Source organism: Rousettus aegyptiacus, unplaced genomic scaffold, assembly GCF_014176215.1.
Source record: "Rousettus aegyptiacus isolate mRouAeg1 unplaced genomic scaffold, mRouAeg1.p scaffold_m13_p_8, whole genome shotgun sequence".
Lineage (NCBI taxonomy): Eukaryota > Metazoa > Chordata > Mammalia > Chiroptera > Pteropodidae > Rousettus > Rousettus aegyptiacus.
In genome coordinates, this window is record NW_023416311.1 from 58,332,059 (window position 1) to 58,347,459 (window position 15,401).

Below are 15,401 nucleotides of genomic sequence, written 5' to 3' on the forward strand. Positions count from 1 at the left end.
GGAGAACTGTAAACTATAACCCATCAACATCATCAAAAGAGGCTTATTAAATCTTTTATTACTTGTACTTCTTTGCATGCCATGAGTCTATGTACTGCCATTGCAGGTCACTGTAGAAGCTGTATTTTAAAAAGTCTACCTACTTGGTAACAAATTTAATAGTTTGGGCCATTGTCTGTGATTCTTTTACAGTCCTTGAAGGGTCAGTTATTGCCTAAGGAGAATCAATGGTCTCTGTTTTTCCTATAATGAAAATGATAAATGATAAACTATTTTAATGATTTCTTTTCATTGGAAATCTTGGCACTCTAAAAATCTAGTTATAAATAAGGCTCACATAAGTCACTCGTAAGTACGTGATGACATGCTGAGCTTAATTTTTACTTTGCCTTGAAGCAGACAGAGTGTGAGCAGTTCCTTTCTCTGCTTCACGTTACACAGTTTAGTTCTACACAAAAAGCAACTATTTATTGTTCATTCCAAAAGCCATACAGGCAGGGCCTTGGGCTCTACAGATTAGACCACACTACAACCAGTATCAAGCTGAAGAAATGCATGAAATTTATTATATTTCCAATTGGCATTTTTTTATTCTGAAGGTCTAAGTATTCAGCAACCATGCTTAGAAGAAGGCGTGGATGCTAAGAGAAGTACAAATCACTAAAGCTAAAAAGCTTGTCATCTTTAAAGACTCTCTAATTCGTGGTCACGATCTAAATCTTGTGAAGAATGGTTGTTCTCCGAGAATAACAAAGCTGGTCAAATAGTTTAAATGCTGGAAAATGAAGGAAACTTGTAATTACAAATGGGCACATTTGTACTCCAGAGAGAACAAAAAATAAAATCTACTGAACTTTTTCTATAGACTTCCATGGTTGGATGAGATGGGAGCATATAATCTCAAGTATAGTACTGAGAAACAAAGGTATATGTTTCGTTAGTAGAAAATTTAAGCTACTCTCTTTATAACAATGAAGCAGCATCTAAAATTTTTTACATGGAATCATGGCATGCTAAACCTCATGAAGTTTTAAAAAAATGTTGGGTGTTTGCAAAGGAAGCTTTCCAGGGTAATCATTCAGTGATAATGCTGTTTCTTAGTAAGATCGCCTGTAAGTAAAATAGGCAGACATTAATGTAGAGTGGTACTGTTTTCCAATCTCTTAGTAGTTTGTATTCCAAATTTGATAGGTATTTTAAAGTGCTTATTTCTTTTACTCCTTGACTTAAATATGTGTATTGAAAAAGAAACCCAATTTATCTCATCTTTAAGGCATGTTCAAGTCCCACTTGATTTCTCCTAACTGTATCTACTTGTGACCCTTCAAAAACAATTTCTCCCTCTGAATAAAACTTATTCCTTTTATTATTTATTCTTAATATTAAGCCTTTATGAACATCTAGTATATGTCTTATACATTTTTCTTGAGTTGCAGAGGCCAGAATTGGTCATATTTATTTGTATAAGTTCCTCTGTTTCATACCTAGGAAAGTAATTGCCTTTTTAGGAGTTCCTAGTTATCATGCGGCAGAGTCTACTAGTCTAAATTTCAAAGGAAACTGAGCACTGTGTAGAAGAAATATATTTTTGATGAATAACTAGTCTTGTTAACTTCTTAACCCCTAACCAGAACTTTAGATTACTTATGGTTTTTAGGTTTTGTATTTATGAGAATGAGAGAGGAAGGTAACAAAATCCTCCTGAGCTGCAGGGAGGGGAAAAAGGTTCATGCCATCCTGCCTCTTGCCTCAGTCTTATATCAATAATTCACCCACATGTAGAAAGAACTTTCTACCACCTTAGCCACAAATACCAATTGCATTGAGAACACTTATAGTTGAGTGTCTTTCTACCTCATCCATGTTCAAAATACATTTACTTTGCTAGTAAAAATCCTAGAAGGCAGAAAATGTCAACAGCTCTCTGCTTCTTTTATGGCAGAAATAGAGCTGGTATTTTAAAAATGATTTTCTAGAAGTTCAGTATTGAATATATAACCTATATTTTAACACTTGATGAGGGAGAACATAGGTGGGAATTGTGTGAAGAAAATAATAATCTGGTATTTCCAGATACAAAGTGGAAGAGATGTATATAAAAACTACTTCTGTGAGGTGTGAAGAACATGATGATCATTTTGATTCTTTTCTAAAGTTCTGATGAGGATCAGCACCCAGAAGTGGGGCTTGCCCTGCTCTTGAATGTCTTCCAGCACCTGATGCCCAAAGGAGGTGTCGGTAAGGGGGCAGGGTTGAGGTGGGGAGGGGAGAAATTCTGCTGTGCTACCCATCTCCAAACTCTACCTGTTCTCTGAGGAGAGAGGACCTTACTCTCCATGAATAATTTAGTGTGACTGAATACTCTAACAGCACCTCTACTCCAGGGGCTATTCCAATCTCGGTGTCAAAGAAGTGTGTATTTGTCATTTCACGGTTAATTCATTATGCCTGTGCTAAATAAATTTGAAATAACAGTCTGCATTGTAACACTTGAACCTCGATAACGTGTAATTTCTATTCTTAGCGAACCAAAGGAATGAGACTAATTTTACTCTGAAAGTAAGAAATAAGTATCTAGTTTACGGCCATGTACTCTGAAAGTAAGAAATAAATATCTAGTTTACGGCCATCTTGTTTATGAGCCCAATCCCATCTGATCTCAGAAGCTAAGCAGGGTTGGGGCTGGTTAGTACTTGAATAGGAGACCACCTAGGAAGATCAGGTACTGTAGAAGTAAAAAATAAAAAAAATGAGGGATTGTAAGCTGACAAGGTCCTTGCAATCTGTAAGGTCAACCAAGGGTTGCCTTACCTAAAAAATAAAAAAAAAATAAAAAATAAAAAATAAATAAAAATCTATAAGATTCATTGTTAGTGTCCAAGTTTCATAAGAACACACCATCATCTTCATAACTGAGCATCATCTATTTCATGCTATTAGGAACTAATTATTGACGAGAGTCAAGACCTTCCTATATCTATCCACACTGTGAATTCTCAAGACAACTCAAAGGATTATGAGTCAAAAGTCATTGCTTCTTGCCAATCTCTAAGATAAGGACTAAACTGTGGAAAGTAAACTTTCTTCCTAGCAAAGGACAAAAATATAATTTGCTAACAAGGTTGATCACTAGTCTTCACTTGCAAATGCTGGTGTGTATGAAGAAGGAAGTTCCAAGAATTCAAAAAATGTTTTTCAATCTTTCCTGGAACCCCTAATAATAACCTTTCACAGAACCCCTAATACCGTCTTTCTATTGAACCCACACTAGACTGTAAGCTTGTGAAGAGTGGGAACTACATTTTGTTTTGGCATCCTAAGTACCTAGAACAATACTTGGAATAAAATGCCCAATAAATTATTTGTTGAACCGAAAAAAAAAAATTCTTTATCCTGAAACCTATCCACTAGACCACCAGATTGCTAAAAAAAAAAAAAATCTTTATCCTACTAGCTAAATTAGTGCATAATTTTTCTTGATCTTTCATAGATTTAGTTACAGACATCTTAGAAATGATTGAATAAATCAGATGCTATGTCATCTCCATGTTACCAAACAGCTTTCATTTTCAAAGCTATAATTTGTTTAATTATGTCTGTAAGCCATTCTCTTCCTAGTTATTCAAAGAGTCTTGAAAACCACTGAAGACCTCTGAAAAGCTTGTCTTCATTTTGGCAGCAGTCTATACAACAAGTTTCAAAGTAGGATAGTATGCTAAGGATTACTGACCAAGGAGGGAGAACAAACACACAGAGTAAACAGACGACAAAAGAAGATATTTACTCCATATATTTCATTGTTATCCACAACCTGTTAGAGACAAGGGCTTTGTTTTGAAAATTACATATGCATGAGAATTTTGTAAGCAAAGGGTTATAATCGACAATCTCTCATACTTATTCGGATAAAAAGCTTTTCATAGGCTTCAGGAGCAAGAAGTTCCTTCTCCATGCAAACCCAGAACTTATAGTGAAGAATAGTGATCAAGCAGTCCTGTCAGTAAACTAATTTTTTAAAATTTTATTGTGGTAAGAAAACTTAACATGAGATCTACCCTGCTAACAAAATTTTAAGTTTACAATACAGTATCGTTGACTATAGGTACAATGTTGCACAACATATCCCTGGGACTTAGTTATCTTGCTTAAATAAAACTTTATGCTCATTGATTAGTAACTCCTCATTTCTCCCTTTCATCAGTCCCAGGTAACCATCATTCCACTCTCTGTATAAATATGACTATTCTAGATACCTCATATAAGTGGAATCATGTAGTATTTGTCTTTCTGTCACTGGCTTATTTCACTTATCAATAGAATAAAAAGGTGACCTATGGAATGAAATGGGAGAAAGTAATTGCAAACATCTATCTGATAAGAAGTTAATCTCTAAAATATATGGAACTCCAACAACTCAATAGCAAAAAACCCTAATAACCTGATTAAAAAATAGGCTAAGGACTTGAATAGACACTTCTCCAAACAAGATATACAACAGGTATATAAAAAATGCTCATTGTCTGTGGTCACCAGAAAATGCAAATCAAAATTAGGAGATATCATCTCAAACCTGTCAGGATGGCTATTATCAAAACCCAAAAGATAGTTAAGTGTTGGTGAGGATGTGGAGAAACTGGGAACCCTTGTACACTTCGGCTGGAATGTAAAACTGCAACAAAAGACATTACGGAGGTTCTTCAAAAAGATAAAAATAAAAAATATGATCCAACATTCTCACTTATTGGTATTTATCCAAAACAATTGAAATCAGGAGCTAAAAGAGGTATCAGCACTTCCATGTTCTTTGCAGCATTATTCACAATAGCCAAGACAGGGAAACAATCTAAATGCCCATCAACAGATAAATGGCTAAAGAAAATGTGGTATATACATATAATGGAATGCTATTCGGCTTTTAAAAAAATAAGGAAATTATGCAATATGACCACATGAATGAGTCTTGAGGATAAAGATGATATTTAAAAAGATATTTAATGCCCCTGATGGTTCTTGAGCATCCTTCTAATTTGTTTTATGGTTCTCTACTACTCTTCTTTCAAGTCTTTTAGTAAATGATTATACTTTCCTCCCGTAATATGGCAAAGGTCTTAAAAATGATTTTGATTGATGTACAGAGTAAACATGTATACTGAGACAAGATGATGATCAGTTTCATACCTTTCATTAATCAGCTTTTCAAAATATCTTTTAATCATTCATTGTAAACTGTAATAGAAATTATTATCATGATGTTTTATCTCTCTCTCTCTCTTATACACACACCCCCTAACCTTTGAAATGTAATCATAATCCAAACCCAAAATAAGTGATGCTCACATGATTTGCATTCTTTCTTTCCTTCATCAGTGTTACAAAACAAATGCTACCAGTACATGCCTAATTTTTAAAAAAAATAAAGTTGGTGATTTTACTCATAAACCCTTAAAAGATTATCATAGGCAAAAAATACAGTTTATCCTGCTTAAATTTGAATGGTTTTACTTATTAGGAAAGTGATTACTTATATTTTCTCACAGGATTAAAATGCTATTTTATGTACTGAAAGTGCTAACAATTTCCTCGAGCTGAGTTATTCGTAGGAACTTCAGCTCTTGAAGCACAATTAAAACTGTGAGACTCAGCTGCTGAGTCCCTGTCAGGGACTGGGCTGGAAACTAAACCGAGTTTCCTGTAGTTCTCCCAGGGTCATGGAACAGTATTAGATAACTGCATCCCATTGTTATATATGATGGAAAACAGAGTTATTCTTCATTTGCTGCTTCTCCTGAAGCCATGTAATTTACTTAAAAGATGTTTATTAATCATACATTAAACATTAGTGAATATCTGAGTTGTTTCTGATATGTTCCTTGTTAAACTTATACTTTATTGATTTAAACCAGTCAGTCAAAAAGACTAGTTTAGACTAGCCTTAGTCACTTTGTCTATTCTTTAAATGCTAGTTATGGACAATGTGGCCCTTCTGTGTGCATCCTGCTAGAGAAGCACTAGGGAGACTGAGTTCATGCCATTAACAATTAAAGGGACATAGGACACATGGAAATGCCCTTGGTGCCTTCTCTGTTCTCACCCAGGTCAGGCTACTTAGAGGAGATCCACTCTGGCATCTAGCTGCTTGGAAAAGGTCAGCACCATTTACTTATCTGATTGAGATCTACCCTCAAAGAGATCTACCTATTCAGAGGCCTTCAGGCTAAACTCAAGGAGAATCTTAAGTGCAGAAAAAAAAAAGTGAAATTGTTCCATAGATGTGTTCCTAAATAGCATTTTCTTTTTCCATTAATAACCTCCATTACATGTTCAAACTTCTCTGATCAGATTTAGGAGACATGGAAAATATTGATTAAACCAGCAAACACCTCAAGAGATTGAAAGCCAACTCAAAGCTGAATTTCCCAGGTGAAATTTTTTCTGCGTTTTGCTTGCTCAGATTTTCATTTGCCTGGTGTCTGATCTTATTAGTAGGAATTCCATGAGCTCCACTGCTAACTCATGGCCCATTCGCATTCCCGCTGCACTTGCATCCAAATTTGGAAAATCCTTTTTTAACATCCTATAAAATAAAAGTTGAAAAAACTAAAACAAAAAGAAATTAAAAATCACAAAAATACAGAAGTAGAGGCATTGCCCGAAGAAATGTTAGGTATCTATTGATGGAGAAAAGAAAATGTTATAGAGATGGGGAATACAGAGTTTCTGTTTGGGGTGATGAAATGTTTTGGAAAAAGAGGCAATGGTTGCACAACATTGTGAACGTAATTTATGCCACTGACTTTAAAAATCACATTTAAAAATAATTAAAATAGCAAATTTTGTGTTACATATATTTTACCACAGTTCAAGAACCCAATACTGTAATACACCAAACATTTTTGAATTACACGCTTTAAATGGGTGGTCGTATGGGGTGTGATTTATATCTTAATAAAACTCTAAAAATATAATGGAGAAAAAGAGAAGCAAATCTCCTGAAAGAGAAAGATCATAGATGAAGTGTTATAGCCCTAGACTTCGAGTTTTCATTTTTAAGCATTTGATTTGATTTGCTTTTCCTCCAAAGTACTGTGCTTCCCTGGCAGATGTCCCATTTTAATCTATATTGGGAGGAAACAGGATGGCAAAATATTGCTATTGTTGGAATATGAAGCTTATTTGGTTTAGCGCTGTGCCTTTTAGATATCTTGTTTTTTTTCCTTCTAATATTTAAAAAAATCATGCTGAACAGTGGCAGGAGGTCCTTTTGATTTCTTACCTAGATGGCCTTTTGAAAACCCAGTAGCCTGAAATAAGAAAGGTGCTCTGGACTGGTCATGTTTTTGGCGAGATTTTTCCAAATTTTGCCAACATGTAGAAATGAAAATAGCTATTGAAAATTGCCTTTGTTAGAGAATTAGACACCTAGTTATCTGCAAAAAAATGTTACAGTGACTATGACTCATGAATTCCACACGATGAAATCTCACATTTCTGTAATCACTATCTAAGCCCTAAATTCATTAAAACCTACTAACAGTTTTAGAATGCTTACCAATTTCTAAATTTTCATCTTAAATTTTATTAGAACTAACTTTATCAGTTGCTCCTATCCTCACATGAAACAGACTATGGTATAATGCTGTAGGTGGAAAGAGACAACTACCTTGTCACTTAAGGTAAATTTGATCTTATTATCACCATTTGTAAAGCTCCTAAAAGACTGTAATGCTACCAATGATACAGGCTTTATTTTTTATGCTGTTTGATTCTGTGCAGCTTTTCTTTTCTACCTACAATGACAAGCCACTGATCAAAACTCAGTATAAGACAGAGAAGATGGGAGTAAGGAAGGACCAACAGGAAGATGAGAGAGCCATTTTATAATTTATCAGGATGAATAATGCTACCTCAGGTTTTATAAAAAATAACGTCATGCTTAACAGCAACAATAAAGCACTTAGATGTTTTCATTACGGCTTCATTAAGGGAAATAATTAATGGATCAAAAATTTTCTCTTAGATAAATTTTAATTTTTTCTTGAGATGATAGTGCTTTTCTCAAAAATACTTAATAATTCCCAAATAAAAGGTCAAGAAGGCGTCCTTAGGACAAACTTGTTCTGTTCCTAATGATTCTTCTGGAACCTTAGTCAATGAAATCATCATGAACACAATAGTGTTTGTTCTGGGACAGACTTTCTGATTTCTCATTCCAAGACAAAGACAGACTGAAAAATCCAAACCAAGAAGTATTTCTCCCAAACAAACTGTACTGTTTGAATGATCTTCTTCTTAGCTGTGCTAAAATGTTTGCTGGAGTTATTTTTAACTGGGAACAGAACATTCATTTTGGAAAATGTTCAGTTCTCTAATTTTATAATGAGCAGAAATACATACTTTCGATGAAAGACTATGCAAGTTGCAGTACTCCCGTCAACAGGCAATAAATATCCTGGCTTTTAGGAACGAAAGTCTTCCAGATGCTGTGAAGTCTTGAATCTGGATCACCTGTATCAGTATTGGAAGAAACAGGTTTTTTGATGTCATCAAGACAAGGAGTTTCTTTCTTTGCTCATGCACAACATTTCCTCATAAATCAAGAGTCCAAGTGATGCTAGATGGATTCTATTGTTTTTATTATTATTACTTCTATTAAACAATGTTAGCCATGTAGAGTGATTAAAAAACAACTAATATCCTTAGAATATGTACATCCTATTAACTAATATAAACTGATCCAGTCTTTTAATATAGCAGTGAATTTTCAGGGTACACAAAGGCAAGTAGTTTATATTCCAACACAACAATCATTATTTGGGGGTTAATCATCCAGTACAATTCTCAGATTCCTTTTATATGGCTGCATGTACTTATAAAGTTTTAGCACAAAGCCAATACAAATGTAAAAGTATCTTCATTCTAATGGTTACTGAGGCGCTAGAGATGAGTATCAGCGATGGGTATCCTCCTGAGCTCTACGATCTGGGAGTCAGTCAGGATGCCTCCCTCCTGGCTGCCTTGACCAGACTCATTATCACTGACACTGAGACCAGCACCTATAAGAAAAGAAGAATAAACACAAAAACATGCAACTATTAGTGCGGTGAATTAAGGGTCAAGTTATAGTAAGTCAACACATGTTTATTTCTATTATATTAGTAAAAAAATATTTAGAATAAATATCATTACTACCTTAGAATTATAAAACTATAATTTCCATTTAGTAGTTTTTATAAGTAAAAATTAATTTGTAAAGACACAAGTTTGGTTTCTCAATCTTTTTTTTTCTGTTTCCACATGGCTGACAGGTATAACTTACTCTTAAGAATAGCATTTCTCAATTTGGGGCTTATTAAAATTAAAAAATTCAGGCGGATTATTCAGATTTTCAGCGTTGGGGTGGGTAGGATTTGCTGTTAGAAAACACATAACCTCCAACCGCACTCAGTGTGGGCAGTAATCCAAGAAGAAAGACATGCACTGGCAACACCTGGTGTCACATCAGCGCCTGGAAGACTCTGACTCTGAATGACTCAGATCTGATCCCAAGATAAAAATAATTATGCAACACAGTGCCAGAACAGATCCACACAAGAATCCCAAAAAGCTAGCTGTTAATTACAGACAGCACCCAGAATCTCTGTTTTGAGGAAGCTCTACTATTTCAATAATTCAAAAAATTTAACACTATGCTAGACTAATGCCTTATTATTTTCTTCTCTAATGTGTATAGGAACACAAACTCTCATGCACTTGCATGCACTTGCTTTGCCTCTCCCTCCCTCCCACTCCCCCGTCTCTCTCTCTCTCTCTCTCTCTTACACACACACACACACACACACACACACACACACACACACACACAATATGGAGATGTGGTCACAGGGCATTTTGCTAGTTTGAATTTGCTGGGTACTAGACTAAACAAGAAGGAAAGTGAAAAACCAGTTGCTGGGGAACTAAGACTTTCCTTTCTGTCTGAGATATAGGAAAGGCTATTTGCAGAGTTGGTAATTATGAGAAGACTGTGAATTAGCTTTGTCTTAATCTATTTGGGATGGAAACAGGAGCCCATTAATAATCTTTTAGTCAAACCTTCCCTCTTCTGGGTCTCTGTCTTTCCCACCCTCTCTCTGTTAAAGGCTGCTGTTGAAACCCCACTTCCTCCCTTTGCTTCTGTAACACTGTACAGAATCAGCGGATCAGAGGGTGGCTCGTCCCACTCTCTGATCCACTCTTCGAAGGCAGTTTTCTCTAGCATCTCCTTCTGTTGTCTGATCACTGGAGGCCTTGCCTTCGGCGCTGTTTCAAGGCCTACAAGAGCCACCTGACCTGCTGCCTGCTCTCTAGCCTAATGTCTCACTAGAGTTGCTGATCACTCCTTTTCACACCATGTCATTACGCTGGCACTGCCTGGGATTCTCTTTTTATTCTCTAACTCCTTAATCTGTTTGCCTCCACTCTTCCTATAACTATCAGTCCAGCTATCACCTCTGCTGCCCATGAAAACATGATGATTTTTCTAAAATTTCTGACTTCCCTACTGGATTATATCTTTTGTATATTTATATTGCTAACCTCATAAGACAGTGCCCAGCACACTGTGGATGTTCAGTAAATGTTTGTCATATGTATAAACAAACTACGCTCTGTATCCTGGCTCTTGAAAATGCCTCTTGCATCGTTATTGATCTGTTCCTCTGATCTATTCTGCATTCCACTGCTCCTTCCTGTTCAAGAACAAACATTAGTCCCTATGGCCAACTGCATCAAGTCTGGAACCCTCTGCATTGGCTTTTAAGACACTCTCTAATCTGGCCCTACCCTACCAAATAGACATATTTCAACCTTTGCCCATAGGAGAGCTTTCTCAAAGTGATCAGGTATCTTGACTGGCCTGATCAAGGCCATGTCCAGGGAGTTGGAGGATGAAATATTTGAAAAGTCCTACTTTATACCAGAAAAAAAAAATTATTAATCACATCTCTTTTACTCTCTCAAATTGCCCTGGTTTAGATGATAAGTTATATGGTATTTCTAAATACAATGTATATGTAAGTCATTGAGTAAAATGTGTTAACATACACCCATGAACTCTTTCCTCACATTAAAAACTAGAATATTGCCAATGCAATGTATTTTTAAAAATTTAGTTAGTTGTTATAATTTAAAAATTACTACATTTAACATAAAAAAAATTGGATGTTTGGTTTCTTTTACCCTAACCCTAACCCTAAGATAAGGCAACAATGGGTTTGCATTTCTGGATCTCACACACACACACACACACACACACACACAAGCAAAAGTATGCATCAGATACTACCCTCTGGTTTGCCACTGATTTTATCTAGCCTTCTTGAATCATTTACGGTATTTGTCTGGCTCCTGAAAGTCACATTTAAGTCTGCCGCTATGTCTTAGAAGAACAAAGGGCCCATGCTTCTCTGCCAGGAAAGCAGGGGAACTGTTCCACTTTGGAAGAACTCAGTGGATTAGTAAGACATTGGCCACTCCATAAGGAGAAGGTGACTGAGCGGGCCCTGAGGCCTGTAGCATCTTGATCTGGGTGAGCAGGAGCTAAAGGCTAAGTAACAGTACTGCCCAATATGTGATTAACTATGGAGAAACAAAGGAGACCCCACGACTAGTATCGGGGAAGATAAAGCTTAATGAATGAATCAGTACCAACTCTCTCTGATTTCAGTGTTGGCCCACTCTAAATCTGACTAGGAAATATAAACATTTTGCTGACCATGGGGACAAAGCACACAAGAAGGAAGTTTTGTATTGAAAGCCTGCTGAGCAGACTGCGAGAGAAAGAGCAAACTGGGCTGGGAGGTTAACATGGGGAGCAGGTTCACAAGTGAATGGGTATCACCACCTTGTTTAGCAGCCTAGACTCTTGGGAGATGTCAGCAAGTTCTAGATATGACCTCCCCCACTTAAGTTACTACATCTACATGACCCACCTCATCCTCCTTTTCAACTTTTTTCCAGTTGAAATAAATGCATAATCCCCACATCCCAAACCCCAGTGAGACTCAGAAAGGACACTTTTATACACAAATACAACATGGCCGGATTGGGAGCCCAGGTCTCTTGTCCCTTTGTAATTCATTACATGATCTAAGAGAGTATTTTGCATAAGTATTCTAAGTTTCTGATAGGTATTTTTGTGCTTAAGTTTTAAGTAAAAAATCTGAGAAAAATGCAGTAACCGTAATAATAGTCACTCTCCTCTTTGGTAGATGGAACAGGCAATGTCAAAGGAACTTCAGGTAATAATTTACATTCATCTAGCATCTCTCTTTTCTTAAACATTTCAACACGTTTTAGTTAGAAAAGGGGGAGTTATTAGTCTCATTTTATGGATGCAGGTACTGAGTGGGGATCAGGGGTGTTTGTTGAGTTGCCCACGTCACACAGAAGGGAAATCACAAAATGAAGATATGCACTGGCCTTTGACCCCCCAAACAGGATGTTTTCTTCTACACCATACTGCCTCTGTGGTAGAAGCTCTAATTGTGTCACCTCCTTGTCCTTCAGGTTTCAGTGTTTAATCCTATCTATAGGGTAAGTTTCAAGCCCCTTGGCATATATTCAAGCTTCTATCCCATCCTTCCTCACTCAATAATCATGGTTCTGTGAATACTCAGGTGTTACAGAATACATTATGAACATTTAAAATTGTTATTAAGCATTACAATAAATTGAACCCTCTGTATTTGTGGGTCTGTTTTTGATTATTGTTTTTTGTTCCTTAGATTCCACATATAAGTGAAATAATATGATATTTATCTTTTTCTGACTTATTTCACTTAGCATAATAACCTCTAGATCCATCTATTTTATTGTAAATGATAGGATTTCATTTTTTTTATGGCTGAATAATATCCCATTGATTATACCAAAATATTTTAATATATTTGCCTTTTTGTTATTTTGCAATATGCAAAAAATGCTCATTAGCATATTGGCCTCAAAAACATTGCCTTGATCATTCTGGAATTCAATTGTAACTGTTAAACAGGAACTTTGAGTCTGCTGACACATTTGTAAAGAAGTGATGATATTTTCCAATTCAGAAACTGGCTCCCTAGGTTTTCCCTTGATCTTAGTGTAATTAGAAAGAGAATATTTTAGCTAAAGAGTGTCAGGTCTCCTGCTAGCCCCCTGGGAAAATGACATTCTGACATTAAATTCCCTTTACTGTAGTCAAGTAAAAGTATTCTTCCTACTGAGTTACTATAAGTATTTTAGTATGTATTTGAATATATAAAACAATTTTCTTATTGAAGATGAGGAGTTCAGAGAGTGATTAAAAGGGCACTGGAAATGGTATCGATGGCTATTTAAAGGTTGAGTCAGTCCCCCATCCTAAAATTTGTGCATCCATCTACCCATCCATCCATCTATCCATCTTATACATATTCACAGTTATTGAGATGTATACTAGTCTTGGGAAACATAAGCCTTGGCCGAGGGCTAGCTCTGATTCTTGTGTTGACATGTCCATCTGGCCAACTTTTCCTGCTTCTATATGGAATTTGTGCTTAGGTGGATTGTGCATCCAACATTTGTGACTGATCTGCTTAATTGTGCTTATTAACTTCTGTCTCAGCTGTTATATACTCTCTGACACATATTTTAGAGCAAGACTTAGAGAAAAGGAGTACATAGGACAAAACTGATGCAGGTGGTGTAATTCGAAGAGGACAAACAAATCTCTTCTCACCTTGTCCTAACCCAGTGCCTAAAGTCCCACAATTAAGATTTTTTTCCACTTTAAAGGTGCTTTAATAATGAAAAATTTTAACAATTTTCTATTGAAATATATAAAAAAACAAATTCTTTTACCTTTTACGTGTGTTTATAGGGTGCTTTAATAATGAATTATTCTAAAGCTAAGAAAAGTGTTAAAAAGAAGGGCTACTGAATGCCAAAGATCCATTTTCTTTTAAATTTCAAGTGTTCTCTAAGGCCAGTTATAGATCTAAGAAGTGGTGGGAGGCTTGCCAGATAGCCTGGAACACAAGGAGAAATCTGTGGCTGGCTGTTATATATACTCTCAAGGGGAAAATTCTCAGGTGCACTGTAGCAATTATTGAGAGAAAAAAAATCTTTTTGATCTAGAATTTTTGAGGTAGAAAGGAAAATAGGAGTTTGCTAGCCCAGTTATTACAGATGAGAAGGTTTGGTTAAGTGACTTAGCTAAAGTCAGTGGTAAATCTGGGAGCTGGCTGCCCACCTCATAATCTAACGCTACACAATGCTTCAGGTCAGTGTCTCTGGAGTCTTATATAAAGTGTCTGATGCAGGAACTTCAAATTAGGATTCAAACTGATGTGTGGTACATGAAGCCTTTCAAAAGGATATATGGTGATGTGGGAAGGATAGCTTTAAGGAAATAGAGTATATTCCAAGAGCTTAATTTCCATATGTACTATTTTGCTGAGATTTATTTTTTAACTTTTGATAATTATTTATCAAAACATTTAATAGTTTGTCATCAATGACTATTTATTTAACTGTGGACTAATAATAATTGTAGTGATAATACAAAATAAATTTTTACACTACAGTCTTATGGTCTCAAAAATATTTATGTTTCAATTGATATACACATTTTGTTGGAGAAAAGTACGAGTGGATGAAGATTTAATGAATTTTAAACATAAAATATATTACATTAGGATAAAGTTCTGTAGTGGGAATGACACAGAAATACAAGTTCAAGAAGAAAAGAGAGTGATGTAAATTTTCTAACTGTAAAAGAAAAGACTGCTCATATACTTTTAAAATGAAATGAATAACAGTGGTATCAAATTGCTATAGAATTTAGACTCCTTTGAATTAGTTTAAAATAATATGTAAAATGTTTACTTTAAAACACTAAAATTTTTAAGATAGCAAGATTACATTATGTGAAACTATTTAAACTTAGGATGAAAATCTTTAGATATTTACCGAAATATATGCAAAGGGTTATATAGCTTTTCAAAGTTGTTTAGGGGTTCAAATGAAAAAGACAGATCCACTTGACTTGGAATGGCCCATAATTAAGTCGGACCTAAGAAAGAGCAAGATTTGCAAATTCAGATGTCACAGAGGACAGGGAAGCCAGCATTAACCAGTAACGCAGGTCTGGTGAGCACTGGACAAAGTGGACAGCTGATATTCTGTCCAAAGAGGCAGGCTCCAATCAGTGTTGTGCTAGATTTTAAGCACTCCATTGCTAGATTTTTTTTTGAAAAAGAAATTCTGGATTTTCACAGGATATCTCTAAATATTTGGTTCAAAAAAAAAAAAAAAACCCTAAAATGTTGTGAGGGTCAAACAAAACACCCTGTTGGGCTAAAACTGGCCTGTGTGTCAATTGTAAATTCTGCTGTAGATAGGAT

At 35.6% G+C, this 15,401-nt stretch overlaps 1 protein-coding gene across 3 annotated transcripts in view; it reads right to left on the reverse strand.

Annotated features, from left to right (window-relative positions):
• Nucleotides 1–8,616: 8,616 nt before the first annotated feature.
• Nucleotides 8,617–15,401, reverse strand: part of ADGRV1 (adhesion G protein-coupled receptor V1) — a 473,598-nt gene continuing 466,813 nt past the window's right edge. For all 3 annotated transcript variants that reach the window (XM_036225348.1, XM_036225347.1, XM_036225349.1), the window contains one exon: nucleotides 8,617–9,053. In XM_036225348.1, coding sequence (XP_036081241.1) covers nucleotides 8,935–9,053 — 119 coding nt within the window. In that variant the 3' untranslated portion in view covers nucleotides 8,617–8,934. The remainder of the gene's footprint in view (nucleotides 9,054–15,401) is intronic.